Source organism: Desmodus rotundus, chromosome 11, assembly GCF_022682495.2.
Source record: "Desmodus rotundus isolate HL8 chromosome 11, HLdesRot8A.1, whole genome shotgun sequence".
NCBI lineage: Eukaryota > Metazoa > Chordata > Mammalia > Chiroptera > Phyllostomidae > Desmodus > Desmodus rotundus.
The window spans coordinates 9029182-9045034 of NC_071397.1; the positions used below are offsets into that span (position 1 = coordinate 9029182).

Consider the following 15853-nt stretch of genomic DNA (forward strand, 5'->3'; position numbering starts at 1 on the left):
CCTCTTTGGGACTTGGCGACGGCCTTCTGAGTTGGAGCCTGCGTGTTGATTGGCTCGTTCCGGGGTTGGGAACCCGGAACATCTCCTGATTGGTCTGAAGAGACCGTTTTCGCCTTCTTATTGGCTAGTCAAAGTTGGGAGGGATTTCTGTTTCAAAATATTTAGCTTTCCTACTTTTCGGTGCTGTTATCCTTTGCGCTCCTGTCCTCAGCGTCATGCGTTGTTTTAATTTACCTTGGTAGTGAAATAGTGTGACGGTGGGAGGAACAAGAGAGGTGTTTTTTCTTTTTTCCTGAGAGATACATAAATTCAATCCCATCATGCGTGTTTCTTCAGCTCTGTATCTTGATAATCTGCTAAAATAGGAAATACGGAATAGACACTTGAGTTATTAGAATTTTAAATTTTAGGGAAGCAGAAAGGCTGTCTCCGTATTTAGAGCCCCTTGGGTGCTCAATTATTACTTTTTTGGCCAAGATCTGTAAGTCTAAACATCAAGGGCTATCACACTTTATTAAGCGCTGATAAGTAAGTATTTAGCAAAAGAATTTTTTAGCAAAAGTATTTGCCATTGACGATGCGTGGACTATGCAATTACATCCTTGCCCAGTGAATGAAAACCTCTCTTTCTTGGGCTGCTGATTTACAGAGATCAGGAGGTAAACAGTCCACTAACCCTGCTGATAACTACTATCTGGCCCGGAGGCGGACCCTGCAAGTGGTCGTGAGCTCCTTGCTGACAGAAGCAGGGTTTGAGAGTGCTGAGAAGGCATCTGTGGAAACACTGACAGAGATGCTACAGAGCTGTAAGTACCAGGAAACAGTAGGCCTTCTTTAAGTCAGCCAAACATCTGTGTTGTGTCCTGCATTGTGATAGTGCTAGAGAGAGTCTAAGAAAAAGAAGAACACAGAAAAGTGATTTACAGGCTTTAGAACCCGAAAGACTTGGGTGTAAGTCATCGATCTGCCACTTATAGTTGCTAGATGTCCACACTCTTAATTTCCTCATTTGCGAAATGGAATAATAATTTGCACCTCATGCAATTGTGGGTATGAGTGAGATGTTTATGTAAATCATTCAATGCTGGAAACATTGTAAGTCCTTAATGACTTGTTGGTGCTGTTATCATTGCTGTTTGTGTTCTATACTCAAAGAACTTACAGTTTTGTTGGACAGTTAGGATTAATTCCTACTAAATAGATGCCACCACATGATGTAATCAAGTGATGTATTATGTATAAAGGTATAAAGAGTAAGAGTGAATCAGTTTTATAGAATGGTAAAAAAAAACACCCCACTTTTAAAAGGAAAAGTCTTGAGGTTTAGGACCCTGGAATGGTCTCATCAGCTTTTCTGCATATACAATGTATTTGTTTCAATGTATGAGTTTGGGCCTTTAGGGGTAGGATAGGATGTGGGACGGGGGTATTGAAGGTATTTGGGGGAGATCAACACCTATGAATGGAAGTGAGGGAAAGGTTTAGGCAGAGGGAGTTGAACTGCAATGCAGGCCAACCAAAAAACTGGCCACCTCTTTGTGGAGCACTAGAGTGGTAATTGCCCATCAGGTGTCCCACATCAGGGAAGAGGCCCTGCCTTCATGCTTTGGTCTTGAATCATCTGAATAGTTTTCCGTGGAGGAATGTTCAAGCTTAACACAACATTGGATGCAGATTTGTTACTCTACTCAGTCATCTGGAATGGGATGGCCACACAGTACACATGCTCACTCAACAGTATCTACCACCCTCACTGACTACTACAGTGAAGTCGTCATTGTTCACACATGAGCATCCCAGTCCACTCTCCGTGGCTGCCAGGTCACATTGAAGTCACACAAACAAACCATTCTCATTATATTAACAGTGGCTGGACTTTTTCTGGACAGACCTTGTAGACCACGTTTTGTTCATCCATTCATTTTCCAGTGGGCACTGCGTGGTTTCCCCCTGCAGACTGTTGTGAATACCACTGCTGTGTACATTGGTGTACAAGTATCTCTCTGAGTTCAGCTTTCAATTTGTTTGTTTGGGTATATACCCAGGAGTTGAATTGCTTGCTCATATGGTAATTCTGTGCTTAACTTTTTGGGAACTGAGAAGAAGACTTTATGCCTTTGATCCTTTCTTAGACATTTCAGAAATCGGGAGGAGTGCCAAGTCTTACTGTGAGCATACGGCTAGGACCCAGCCCACGCTGTCAGATATCGTGGTCACACTTGTTGAGATGGGTGAGTACACAAGTGTCCAATTCTTGGGTGCAACTGAGTTGGAGTTGGGGGAGAGACAGGGGTCCCCAGGAGTCAGTCGCATCTGCCCAGTGTTTTCAAAATCCCTCCTGTTCCTTCCGGTCTGCTGTTAGCCTGAGAGGCTTATCGATGGAGGGTTCCCTTTAACAGAGCTCCTCACTCCTGTTGGGGGATTCTGTTGGAGCTGCTTCCCAGTGGCAGCAAAACCCTTGAGTTGGGAGTGTAAGCTGTTTCAACACAATATTATTCCCTCCTCCGTGTTCAGTGTCCAGTGGTCCTGGGCAGTGAGTTTTGTTTTCTTCATACTTAGGTTTTAATGTGGACACGCTCCCTGCCTATGCAAAACGGTCTCAGAGGATGGTCATCACTGCCCGTAAGTGACTTTGAGCTGAGGCTCTCAGGAATGCCCAGTGTGCTCGTGGAATAGACTAACTGAACAGGGCAGGGATCAGTTTGTTTAGCTATTTCCCTATTTCAGGCTCCCTTCCATTTGGGGGCCACCTATAATTTAATCTTTGTTTGGGCTAATACGACTGGGATGTGAAACTCAGTCACCGGAAAGGAAACCGTCTCTGAGATGTCACTGTGGTTCTTGTGTTTTAGCCCCCAGGAGGGCAGTTGATGCTGCTTTAAAAATGCTACAGCTTTTGTTCTTTAGATCAAGGGTCAGAAGCTGTGGTCTGTGGCCTGACGTAGCCCACCCCGTTTCTATAAATGAGGTCCTATCGGAACACAGGCAGGTCCCCTCACTTCAGTTGCTTCGTGCTGTAACAGCAGCACTGAGCAGTGGTGACGGACTGTAGGCTTGCAAAACCTAAAATACTTACTCTCCGTCTCTTTCCACAAAAAGTGCAGTGACCTGTGCCTTAGGTAGGAACTCAGCGCTGTAAACTGAGTTCAGACTAATGAGTGCGGGCTTCGGGGAGAATAGGACCCGGGGAGAATTCACCGGATTTTTTTGTCATCACTTCTTTCAAGCTGGCATCTTCTGAAGGGCTTCCCTGCCCAGTAGCAGTGGAAGGTGCCATTTTCAGTCCCCTGCTGTTGTCATTAGCCCACACTTAACTTACCCGGGCATGTGGTATGTCTTTGTTACCTCGGTTCCATGGAAAGCGAGTTAGCAGCCATCTAACTCCTTAGTCCCTCGGCGTCCTCGGCATCCTCAGCATGCTCTTCTGTGAAGTGGACGTTGTCCCAGCCACCCACTCACCAGCCTAAGAGGCATGCCGGCCGATTATTGTAGGTGGGAGTGGCACCCAAGGTCATTCAGCAGGGATAGGCATGTGGGAGTGACCTCAGGACCTTAAGGTCCCTAAAGGCCTATAAAATAGAAATACGAAGTACCTGATGTTCAGAAAATTGAGGTCCAGCATTGACTTTGAGAAAAGCAGGGTTTGGGTGGAGGAGTAACAGGTGGTGATTCTGTTGCAGCTCCAGTGACCAATCAGCCAGTGACCCCCAAGGCTCTCACTGCAGGGCAGAACCGACCCCACCCGCCGCACATCCCCAGCCACTTCCCTGAGTTCCCCGACCCCCACACCTACATCAAAACTCCGGTGAGTGACGGGAACATGGTGGGGGCTGTGGCTAATGCAAAGCAGTGAGTTCCTACTCACTGTTGGACCACGGGTCTGTTGGTAAAAGGTGGGCTCAGAACTCAGAATGTCTTTTCTTGTTGATGAACATGTTGGCAAAGGAGAATTACGTTCTCTAGCTGGCTGACAAAAATACAGTTAACAAGAAATTGGAGTCTGTGTTTTGCCTGTCCCACCAAAACACAGAAGGACCTAGTAGCCACATTAAGAGCCTGGAAGGATATTCCACAAAACATTCATAATAATTCCCAGTGGGCCATAGGCAACTGTTGTTTGTGTGTGCTTTCCTGGGTTTTCCAAATTTTCCATAGAAAAAGAGTCAATTTTGAAATTGGGGTGCAGATTGTTTAAAGCATGCGTGGTGGTAACGTGAAGTGAGACTTACTGTAACTCTGATTCTGGGTCTGAATGAGGACGAGGGGAGCCGTCCTCCGTGTTCAGATGTGCTCGCGTTTGCCAGATTAGCAGTTTCGCCTCCTTTGGGAATGGTGCGGTGTGCAGAGGAGTCCCCAGAGGCTCTTCCACACACCTCCTTTTCCCCACCTCCACCCCAGGTACGGGTGCAGATGTGGCATCACGTGGGCAGCGGAGACAGGTCCTCCGGGCTTTCTCCCTACCTCGGGATGCATGGGCAAGGAATCGTCAGTCACCCACCATTGCAGCACAGCTGTTGCCCTTGACCAGCAGTCTCTGTGTTGGCGTCCTAGAGCTGCTGAAACAAAGTGCCACGAACGACAGAAATGTTTTGTCCTACAATTCTGGAGGGTACATGTCCAAAGTCAAGGTGTTGCCAGGGCCATGCCTCCCCTGAACCTGTGGGAGAATCCTTCTGTGCCTCCCCCAGCTTCTGGTGGTCTGTGGGCACTCTGCGGGCCTTCCTCAGCTTGTCGATGCGCATCCCGTCGGTGCTCTGTCTTCACAGGGCCATTTTCTTACAAGGGCATCACTCGTATGGGGGCAGGGCCCCAGCCTGCTCTTGGATGACCTCTCCTTAACCGAGCACATCTGCAGGGACCCTGTTGCCAAATGAGATCCTGTTCTGAGACACCGGGGGGTGGGCCTTCAACGTACTTCTTAGGGGACACAGTTCAGATGAGAGCAGGCACATCAGGATGGTATGGCCGTAGTCTTGGGGACACAGTTCAACCCGTCACGGTCTCTAACTCTTTTATAGTGTATTTCTGTCAGTAAAAGGGTTAAGTGCACACTCGGTACACATTCATGCTTATTCACGTGAATATGACAATGTAGCACCCTACTAAACAACGGACATTGAAAGATCATATGGTCGCTGTTGAAGGTTCAGGAGGCCCGTTTGCTCCGTTATAGGGGCCGCCATGTGATGGCCTCTGCTCTTTAGTTTTTGAAATCTTTGTGAAATAGTATGTTAGAGTTCTGATCTAAAGTCAGTTCATTTTAATACTCTCATAGTTGAAAAAGGCGCATTACCAAGATGTGTGGCATTATTGGCTCCCCTTAATACATCACAACGAATTGTTTCATTCTCATTTACCAGTTATTTGAAATTTTTTGTTTCAAATTTTCTATTCAATTTCCAACTTTTTGAATTTCAGTTTTCTTAAATATGATGGTAAGATCTCGCATTTTTAATGTCTGTGACAAGTATGTTCAAAATCCACTCATTTTGGGACGATTTTAAACATCAGAAAACCCTGTTTCTGTGTGTAAGTGTGTACATGGGCACAGTGGGTATGTGACACTGCTGAATTAACACTGACAACAGTGCAAATGTTTTCAAGCGCCCCCTTTAAAAGTCCTATCTCCAGCCATGGCCGATGGCTCAGTCGGTTGGAGCCTCATCCCATACACCAAAAGGTTGTGGGTTCAATCCCCAGTCAGGGCACATACCTGGGTTGTGGGTTTGATCTCTAGTTAGGGCACATAAGTGAGGCACCTGATCAATGTTTCTCCCTCTCCTTTCCCACCCCCCTCTCCCTCACTCAGTCTCTTTCTCTCTCCGTCCCCCTCCTCCGTCCCCCTCCTCCATCCCCCTCCTCCATTCGTCCCACCTGCCCGCCCTCAAATCAGTAAACATACCCTGGGTGAGGATTTTTTTTTTCATCCTATGTCCATGTCACAAAGAGAAGTTACTCTTGGTCATTGTTACAATGTCACCTATACCAATGTTTCGGCCAGCTTCTTGTTCTGACTAGACCACAATCATTTTTTACTCCGCCAAGTGATTGCCAGAGAGCTCAGAATTAGGAACAGGGGGGAGTGTGAGGACTGCCTTTTCTTGCACTTGCACTGACATTAATATCACCAGTTTGTATTTCTTTGAGGGATTTTTTTTGGACGTGTCCATTTTGCAAAGGTTGGATTAAGAAAACAAGGTGCACCCTGGGTGGTGTGGTTCAGTGGGTTGAGCTCAGGCCTGTGAACGAAAAGGTCATGGGTTTGATTCCCAGTCAGGGCACATGCCTGGGTTGCAGGCCAGGTCCCCAGTTGGGGGTGTGTAAGAGGCAGCCAATCGACATTTCTCTTGCACATTGATGTTTCTCTCCCTCTTTCTTCCTCCCTTCTCCTCTCTCTAAAAAATCAATAAAATATTTTTTAAAAAAAGAAGATGGAGAACGTGCGGGTCCATTTAAGCAGCCACTTGTGTACTACAAGATGGCACATCACACTGATGGAACCGGTGGTCCCTATCAGGGCTCCCGTGGGGGACTCCCACTCTTCCTTCAGCGTGCCTCTCTGACACCTGAGACCAGCTGTCATGGGAGCTGACTGAAGACCCAGGGTCAATGTACAGTAAATATTTGTACATTTCTTGATTTTTCAGATGAAAAGTGAATATTAATAACACTTCCATCGATTTCCTTCTCCCCTTCCATCGCCCTTTGGGGACCTCTGCTCTAAGTGATGGTAGTGGGTCATTTAAAGGGTGGAAGGACATAGAAACAGCAAGGCAGGTTCCCGAGGAGAACAGAATGATCCGCTGGTATTACTCTAGTGTCTTTGCTGTTCTTTTTAGACATACCGTGAGCCCGTGTCCGACTACCAGGTCCTGCGGGAGAAGGCTGCATCCCAGAGACGTGACGTGGAGCGGGCACTCACCCGTTTCATGGCCAAGACAGGCGAGACCCAGAGTCTTTTCAAAGATGATGTCAGCACGTTTCCATGTGAGAATCTGCCCCTCTGTGGACCCTGTCTTGTCGTTTGAGATAATCACAGCATCTTCCCTTATCACAGCATGGCAGGAAGAAACAAATAAGCTTTGTTCTTGTCTTGGGTGCATCTCATTCTTCAGATTTCTGGCTCCTTTTCCCAGGTCTTAAGGGCTTTGTCCCTGACTGATGACTCCGAACAGTAATGGCCTCTGTTGGGATTGGCCGCTTGAGGTACATCGGGTTTAGGTTACCTCACGGGTGACTGATCCCTGGGCGTCAGAGAGACTTATGCAGTAGAAGTGGCAGCTCTGGAGGTAGGAGGGACAGTGGCACAGGGGCAGGGCGGTTAGAGAACACCTGCCGGGCTCTGCCCTTCACTGTGTCCTCGCACAGGCACCTTCTCATTCCTCATCTCGGCACTGCCGTTTCGCCCTGGGACCAAGCCATCTCACCTTCATAGGCCTCAGGTGTTCCAAAGGTGAACCAGGGAGACTGGTTAGAGTGATCCATTCAGGTGGCGAGCGCTCACTGCGTGCTGGGCCCTGAAATGGTAGCAGCTAAGTTATTAAGTGCTACATGCTGTGCTAATCATTTTCCCTAAATCATCTCATTAAATCCTCTCAGGAGCCTTTGAGTCAGACGCTGTTATCACCACCATTGTAGGAAGCCAATGCTTACAAAGAGGAGAAAGGAAGTAGCTTGGCCAAGGTCACACAGCTAGTAGCTTTCAGACTTAGACTCCTGATAATCACGTTCTACCGTGCAGAGACTTTTTTGTATGTATGTTATGTATGTATGTACATATGTATGCATTTTGGCAACAATTTCTCCTTGTGATCCTCAGTGCTTTTTGGAAAAATGAGAATGCTCATTTACCTGAAGTGCCCTCCAGCTCGGTGGACGCACTTGGATGCTGAGAGTTCTCAAGTCCGCATTTGGACTTGAATCCTGCAGGCTGTTGGGCTCAATATCTCTGCTCTAGAGACGAGGCTGAGAGGGGTTAACTGGCTTTGGGTATAAGATCACTAAGCTGATGCTTTACTAGGATTCAGCTCCGGTTCTGTCTGAGTTTGGATGTCCTTGGGAAAAGAGAGCTCTGAAGTTATATTGCTCAAGTTCAAATCCCACCGTGCTATTTTCCGTGTGCCGGAGGAAGTCACTTAACCTCACTGTGTCTCAGGGTCCTCATCTGTAAAATGGGGTTGGGAATTGTACTTTGCCGCTGGAGTGGAGGTGACGATTTAAGATAGTGCATGGAAAGCCTGGAGGACATGGCCTGGCCCGCAGCGAGTGCTCAGAGTGTGGCAGCCATCATTGTCCCTTGGGGCTGCTCACTGATCTCTTGTAAGGCCCCAGGCCAGCCGCAGGACTCCGTGACGGTGGAACCGTGCCTCTCTTCCAATCCCACAGTGATTGCTGCCCGGCCCTTCTCCATCCCCTACCTGACCGCCCTCCTTCCGTCTGAACTGGAGATGCAGCAGATGGAGGAGACGGACTCCTCAGAGCAGGACGAGCAGACTGACACGGAGAACCTCCCCCTTCACATCAGCACGGTGAGCCTGCCTTTTGCCCGCTTCATAGTGACCCCCTGACTAGCCCACACTGCCCGCAGCCTGTTGTCCTGGGAACTGGACGTGACCTGTCCCGGGTCTCTGCCTTTAGGGACTGGCATGATGGGCTCATGGTGATCCAGGTGTGACATGTAGCTTGAGGCAAGTCCGTGTCCTGGGGTTCGTTCATTCAGTCAATAAATATGGAATGAGCGCCTGCCAGAGCCAGGCCCAGGTCCAGGTACTGGGGATTTAGCAGGAAACAAAATCATACACTTCTATTATGGGGTCAGTTGGCTTGGTCTGAGAAAGGGTGACTGGGTAGTGTACAAAGGTTAGGTTCACCTTATGAGAAAGAGGAGTCTTCTAAGCAAAGTCAGCCCCTTTGTAAATACAAAGTAGGTAAAGGGCTTGCAGATGTCTGGTCAAACACGTCAGGTAATGACACAGGGGAGGTCATGGCGGTGAGCGAGTCGAGGCTGAAAGAGTGCCGGGAGCTGCCTGCGCTCTCCTGGATTCTGAGAGGCCAAGCCAGGCGGCAGAGAGTGGGAAGACCTGACTCTTGGAGTCAGACTGGCCTGGCTTCAGGTCTGGACCATGCTGCCTTCCAGATCTGTGGCTGTGGTTGCATTACCCAACATCTGAGTCTGTTTCCTCTCAAGGACAAGCCGGGGTAGGAGTACCTACCTCAAGGGGACGCGAGGGCCTGGGCTAAATGAGCTCATACATCAGGTGCCCGGCACGTGGCAGCTCATGGCCCCCATCGCTTCCTCCCATGCTGTTTTGGGCTGTAGAAAATAAGTGAAAAGACTTTGAGAAAAGGATTCTAGCAACAAATTACATACAGCCGAATGGACTTGTCACTTCGTTGGACTGGCAAATAGATGTTTAAAATCTGTAAAAAGAAGTACGGTGACAATTCTTTCTCTCATCCTTGTTCCCGACTTTCCCACCTATAAAGCAACCAGTCCCCTGTGTGTCCTTCTAGAGACGTGGTTTTTATTGTGGTTTTAAACACCAGCAGCACATCACGAGTGGTTTTCCCCTTGCTGGTCGCCCTCGTGAGTGTGTCTTGGCGATCATTCCCCGTCTTTATGTAAGGAGTGTCTTCGTCCCTTCTCAGCCTCGCTACGCACTGCCATTCGGACACAGCGAAGAAATATCACCGGTCCCCTGTGGACATTTGGGTGGTTTCAATCTTCAGCATTTGCAGACATTGCTAGTTAATTAAATAACTGGTATTTTAGATTATGCTTTTATCTGTCGATGGCAGCTCACCTGGCGAGGACTGTTGCTACATGGTTTTTACTTAACCTGGTCTGGTTTCTCCCTCTACTTGAACATAAAGGGGCTATTCATGTTAAATCGGTGTGTAATAGAATTGGTTTTCTCTTCCCTTTGAAGTAGCTGTCTTCTGCAGGTATCTCAGTGTGTGAACTTTTGCTCTTTTATGAACAGCGTAGCAGTCACTTGTTTATTTAGCACCTAGTGATGTGGGCCAGACACGGTTCCTGGTGCTCGGGACACACAGTGAGCAGAACGAGGAAAACATCCACCTCTCAGGACCCGTGTGTTGGCAGTGGGGGAAGGGCAGCAACGGAGTGTATACGTACACTTTCATGTAGCACATTAAAGACGGAAGTGCTGTTGGGGGCAGGGAGAGACGACCCAGGGCGAAGGGTAAAGGTTTCAGTTTTAAGTAGGGTGCTCAGGGCAGACATCACTGAGGAGGTGACATTCGAGCAGAGACTTGCAGAAGGTGAGGGAGTGAGCCATGTGGGTGTCTTCAGGAGAGTGTTCTGGAAAGGGGGCAACCCTGCAAAGGCCCTGAGGAACAGCTTGCAGGGGAGTGTGGGTGTGGCTGAGGCAGGCAGAGAGGGAGAGGGTGGGGTCCGATCACACAGACCTCGTAAGCTGTTTTAAGAACTGGCTTTCAGCTGGGTGAAATGGGAGTTGTGGGAAGGTGTGGAGCAGAGGAGGGCCATATCGGAATGAACTTCTTCCGGGATCACCGGCTGCTGTGAGCGAAGGGACTGTAGCTGGGCAGGCAGAGGAGGAGCTGCCATAGTCCAGGCGGGAGACTGGTGGGCCCTACCTACCAGGAAGGTCACAAAGGAACATTGGAAGGGGTCAGATTCTGCCTGTATTTTGAAGGAAAGGCCAGGAGGTTTTCCTGACAGGTTGGATGTGGGATGTCAGAGAAAGAAAAGAAGCAAGAGTGACTGGGGTTCTTGGCTTAGACAACTGGACGGGTAGAGCTGCCATCGCCAGAGGCCAGGAGGACCGAGGGAAGGGCTGTTCCCGCATGGGGGAAGGTCCGGAGTGCAGTTCTAGGCACATTAGGTTTGAGGTGCCTGCTTGACACTCGAGTGGAGAGGTTGAGTGGCCGTGGCCGTGTGAGCCTGGAGGTCAGGAGACAGTGAGGCGGGGAGAGGTCCGTGTGGGTGGGAGTCGGCTGTGTGGAGAGGGCACTGAGGCCGTGGGACTGGACGTGGTCACCCCGGCGGGGGGCGGGGCATGAGGGGCTCGTTAGCACGCACACACTGCCTGAGTCTGGCCTTTCCACACAGACCCTCCTGCTCCCACTGTTTTCACAAATCACAGTGGGTTTGGTACTTTACTACTTTCATTTACCCTTGTCCCTCAAGGCTACCTGTCCCTGAGGGAGGCAAGCGAGTGGCATTTCCAGAAGCTCTGCTTGGGAGAAGAAAAGCTGTTGTCCCGTGACTGGGACCCACGTCCTGGCCTTGTGAGACAGGGAGCCAAGGGAGGCAGCCTCCACAAGGCTGGCTTTTCAGCACCCCATGTCACCTGCACCCTTATTTCAGGAAACACTTGAGGCACAGTCGAAGCGAACTTCCAGTAACTCTAAAGATAGGGCCTTGACCATAGAGAAATGATAAGAGGTGGGTAGGGGATGGTTTCCAAATTTAGCCATAAGGAACTTTAAAAAGGTTAGGAGCCAGATGGCCAAGGCAGGTCTGGAGGCCGCCAGACCTTGTGTCTGGCATGAGCTAGGTTGATCTTGGGGCACCCACTTTCAGGAGAGCCTCCAGAGGGTGCGTGGTTGCTCTAAGTCACCTGCGGCCCCCCGAGATCAGGATTGGGAGAGGAAAAGCACAGGGATCCCGCACGGGACTGGGTCTCAGGGGGGAACACAGTTGATAGGGCAGTGCGAGAATGTACATTGGGACCCGGGGTGATCCGGTCCCTTCGGAATCATTGAGCCTTGGAATGCTGCCCGCCTGCTGTCGTTTTCTGCCCCCTGACCACAGCGTCCTCAGCCCTGCTGTCTCTTGACAACAGAATCTCCAGTTGAGGTCAGATCCTCTTTTGCCTCAAGTTACAGAACAGAAATCTCAGTGACAGACCCTTGGCCTATCACCAGGGGGCGCAGCCCAACCAGCTTCTCTGGTCACTTAGTCACTTAGGAATGAGCTCCTAGGTCAAGTTTTTCGTGTGATTTTGCCCTCCTTCCTCTGCAGCTTCTGCTCATTTTACAGAACTTAGAAATTAGAAGCAAATATAAATAAGAAGAATCAATCACCCTTATACCCAGAACCAGTTTTCTAAATTTTAACATAGGACTTTTTTGTGTTTACAGTGATTTTTAAAAATTTTTAATTGGGTCATATTGAATATATGTAAACTTACAACCTTTTCTGCAACATCACTTTCTTCAAAAACCAGACCCTGAGAGACCTGACCCCCAGGTTGCAGATGGGGGTTCTCGGTGGTGCTCCTGTGTTGGTGCCGGCACTCTGCTTCGCCTGGGTGGGGCTCTCAGGGCCAGGAAGTTCCTGGCGTCCGCTGCAGTATGATCATTGGTACCATGTTGCAGTACCAGGCGTTTGAGGAAGCGGGGCGAGGGGTCAGCGTTACTCTTTACACCAGCTTTGGTTCAGGAGCGGCCCTCCGCGTGTGGTTTGCTCTGACCCCGTGTCTGTAAAGCATGGAGGCTCACTTCTCTCCCTCTTCTTCTCCCCACAGGCTGGCCTCCTCCTTGAGCACCAGCATTTTAGTCCCTGACCCCTCGCCCCTCCCAGGTCTCCGTTCTTCGTTACTCATGTCCCTGCCTTGTCAAGCACTCAGGACTTCGTGTCCTGTGCTCCACTGTGTCGGACCTGTTGGTCTCACCTTCCTCTGGTGGCCAGCTGCTGCCTGGGCCTCAGTTCGTCCGAGGCAGAGATAGGCACTTTAGAAAGAAGGTAGTCCCTGAGCTTCCAGTTCCTCCGTGAGAGGATGCTCATGGTTCTTACAATGGCATAATCTCTTTCCTTATGCTGTTAGCGTTTTGCTTTACTTTGGCTTTTGCTCAAAGGATGATTCTGGAGCCGAGAAGGAGAACACCTCTGTCCTGCAGCAGAACCCCTCCTTGTCGGGGAGCCGGAATGGGGAAGAGAACATCATCGATAACCCCTACCTGCGCCCTGTGAAGAAACCCAAGATCCGCCGGAAGAAGTAAGTTGGAAGCGGGGGTGCAAAGAGGCCTCTCTGGCCAAAGAGGCGGTCTCCTCTGCTTCTTGGCAGAAAATAGAGGCTCACCAGTGGGTCTGAACCTTGGGGAGAGCTACTGTAGTGAGAGGAAGTATTTTCCCTTTTCCTTTCCTTACTCGTCTCCCGTGTGCACCTCTCCTTGTGTAGAAGTTGAGCTTCCTGCTGCCCTGGGGCCAACCCTCACAGCCCTGGGGTTGCTGCCTCCTAGAAGGAGAGCAGGTAGGGCCCCACCAGACAGGCCGCATGGATTCCTTTTCTTTCCAGGTCTCTCTCGTGAGCTGAGAAGGAAGCCTGCCCTGTACAGAGATGCGGACACCACCCTCCTGAGGGAGTTGAAGTCACTCAAGGGAAGCAGAGAGGGTGGCCTCCCGCTGGTCCAGCTGAGGCTGCTGCAGTGTGACCAGACATGATTTTAATAGCAAACTCTGTTAAGATTTCCTGTTTTCACTGGATGTTTGGGTTGAGGAAGATACGATGGTAATAATATGAGGCTTTTTCAACCAAACAGGTTGTACTGTAGGGCGTAGGAGCAGCCGATAACTTCATTTATTGTCACGGGACCTAATGATTCCTTTGAAACCAGGGAAGGCGGCAGGCAAGAAGGGCTTCGGTGCCCTCTTGGCTTGTTGCCAGAAAGACTGTTTGCCTATTTCTGTTTCGGGCTATTGGGACCCCTATTATTGACTCACAGTTTGTAGCACCAGTGTATCATCCTAGAACCCCCTTACGTCTTTCCTCACCTGGGCTCCGAGTGCCCTGTTGAGCTGCCCGAAGGTGACTTTGCCTTCCCTCACCTTGGGACAGGAGGCCCATGTCACTCCTTGAGCTGGGGCCGGCAGGAACCGGGAGGCGGGGGCAGGGATGTAACGTGGGGAGGGTGACGCATAGCGGTGCGCCGAGTCTCGTCAGCCTTTGATGAGCGCTCCCCGACACAAGGCAGCTGTCTGTTTGAACGTTTATCATTTGCTGTCCCTCTTGGAATGTGTGCTTGAGAACTGCCAAGTCCTGCCCCGTCCGGGAAGTTTTCTCTGACAAGAGCCTCTGTCAGTGATACATTGTGCTGTGACTCGATAGAGGAATCACCAGTTGTGAACAGCAGGAAAGGGATTTGATGGGGTGCGGAGGGTGGGCATGACATCTTGAGGGCTGGGCTGGCCCTGTACCCTGAGAGCTGAGAAGCCTGGCCGGTCTGCTGGAGGGCCGGCACAGACAGAAAGCCCACCTTATGCAGAAGTGCGCTGAGGGGCCGGCAGCCAGGCCGGGTGTTCCTCCAGCGGCAGGTCTGAATCTGTGCAACCTCTTTGCTTCACGGGGAGAGATGTCGTCTTTGTGTACTCTACAGATCAAAAAACTAGTGCTTGAGGAAGATGCTGGGCGAGCTGATCCCTTTTGGCTGGTCTCCGAAGGAAGAGATTTAACAACCGACCCTCGGGAAGCAACGCACCAGTGACACCTGGAGGTCGTCCCGGGACAGAGGAAGAGTTCCCTGGGCTAGCGCCCTACCGTCTGTACTGAGCTCTCCTATACGCCGCCCCGACTGCCCCAGCGCCATCTCTCAGCCTTCATGCTCTCGGTGAACTGGAAGACTGAAAAAACTCGGTGACTTGGCAGCAGGCTCCATGCCCTTCCGGCCTCACTGTTCTCTCCGGCACCCCATCCCGTCACCCAGAAGGGAGGGGCTGCTCGTCAGTAACTGAAGAGGGGATCCCAGTGAGAAAAGTGGGTTCCCCAGCTCTGGACCAGTGCAGTTTTTCGGGGTTTTGGTGACCTGAAACTCCTCCCGCTGAAAGCGGCCAGGTGGGCCCGTGCCAACCCCGGGAGTTTGTGGTCGGCTCCTGGCGATTCTTGGTCTGTTGAGGTTGACTCCAGTCCCAGGTCTGATTCGCGGCACAGGCAGGAGGAAGCCTTCCCGGCTTGCTGTCTTCACGGCTCCCAGAGCCCTCACCCCTGTCGTGTTCCTGCAGTCCCTCCTGCTGCTGCCCTTCAGAACCAGTGCTTGGTGGGCGTCGTGGGGTAAGGGAGCAGGTGAGACCTGGGAACGAGTCGCCATTCCACTGCGGGGATTCCGTTCTGGAGGACACGGGGAGATGGCTAGACAAGCTGGAAACCTTGGCTGGACTCTTGTTTTGTAAAAGCTGTGCCTACTCCTCAGTGTATATTTACGCATTTCTATTTTTTATAACTTGGGGGGAGTTCTTGGAGGGAAAAAGTAGTAAACACAGTAAGATTAAGAATGTGAGTTGTAAGCTCTTAATAAAGGTCATGAGAAAAACGTAAATGAAGCAATTTTATGAGCTTTGATCTTAATCTGTATTCAGAAGTCACAGCCAAAAGGTTCCAAACCGAGAAGTGAGGCGCAGCCATTTTGTCGGCTGAGCACCGCTGCCACGTCAAAGTTTATTTTGGACATTTTCAAACCCAGAATTAGAGAGGGAAGTATGTGTATTTTCCCTACATGTCCTTCACCCAGCCTTAACACTTACCGACATCTTTTCAATTCTGTTTTACCTATTTCTCCCACTTCTTTTTATCTTTTTCTTTCTGGGATATTTTTTAAAGCACATCCGAGACCTTTGTCATTTAACCTATGAATATGTCATTATGCATCTCTGGTAGACTTTAAAATTTTTGCAATAATTACAGAATCAAAGAGTGCTGCAAATGAGAATGTTCAGGGAGCCCATGTGTACCTTTTACCCAGTTCCCCGCTAGGTAGCATTTTACATAAATAAGCATCAAAACCGGGAAATCGGCATTGGAGTACCCCCCAGAGCTCACTCAGACTTCAGCACTCCCTCTGTGTGTGCGTGGCTCTGCACAGTTCTGTCACG

The 15853-nt window shown here is 50.0% G+C and overlaps 1 protein-coding gene and 1 long non-coding RNA gene across 2 annotated transcripts in view; one reads left to right on the plus strand and one right to left on the minus strand.

Moving 5' to 3' along the window:
- Window positions 1-15376, plus strand: part of TAF8 (TATA-box binding protein associated factor 8) — a 16379-nt gene extending 1003 nt beyond the window's left edge. Inside the window, exons 2-9 of the mRNA XM_024557962.4 lie at window positions 650-806; window positions 2133-2231; window positions 2560-2622; window positions 3681-3805; window positions 6840-6987; window positions 8386-8528; window positions 12847-12986; window positions 13287-15376. Coding sequence (XP_024413730.2) covers window positions 650-806; window positions 2133-2231; window positions 2560-2622; window positions 3681-3805; window positions 6840-6987; window positions 8386-8528; window positions 12847-12986; window positions 13287-13299 — 888 coding nt within the window. The 3' untranslated portion in view covers window positions 13300-15376. The remainder of the gene's footprint in view (window positions 1-649; window positions 807-2132; window positions 2232-2559; window positions 2623-3680; window positions 3806-6839; window positions 6988-8385; window positions 8529-12846; window positions 12987-13286) is intronic.
- LOC123479493 (uncharacterized) lies at window positions 21-5778 on the minus strand. The gene is made up of 3 exons (XR_006655132.2): window positions 4230-5778; window positions 3346-3569; window positions 21-356 (listed from the first exon to the last, which is right to left on the minus strand). It is a non-coding gene; the product is annotated as an uncharacterized lncRNA (long non-coding RNA).
- Window positions 15377-15853: the final 477 nt, after the last annotated feature.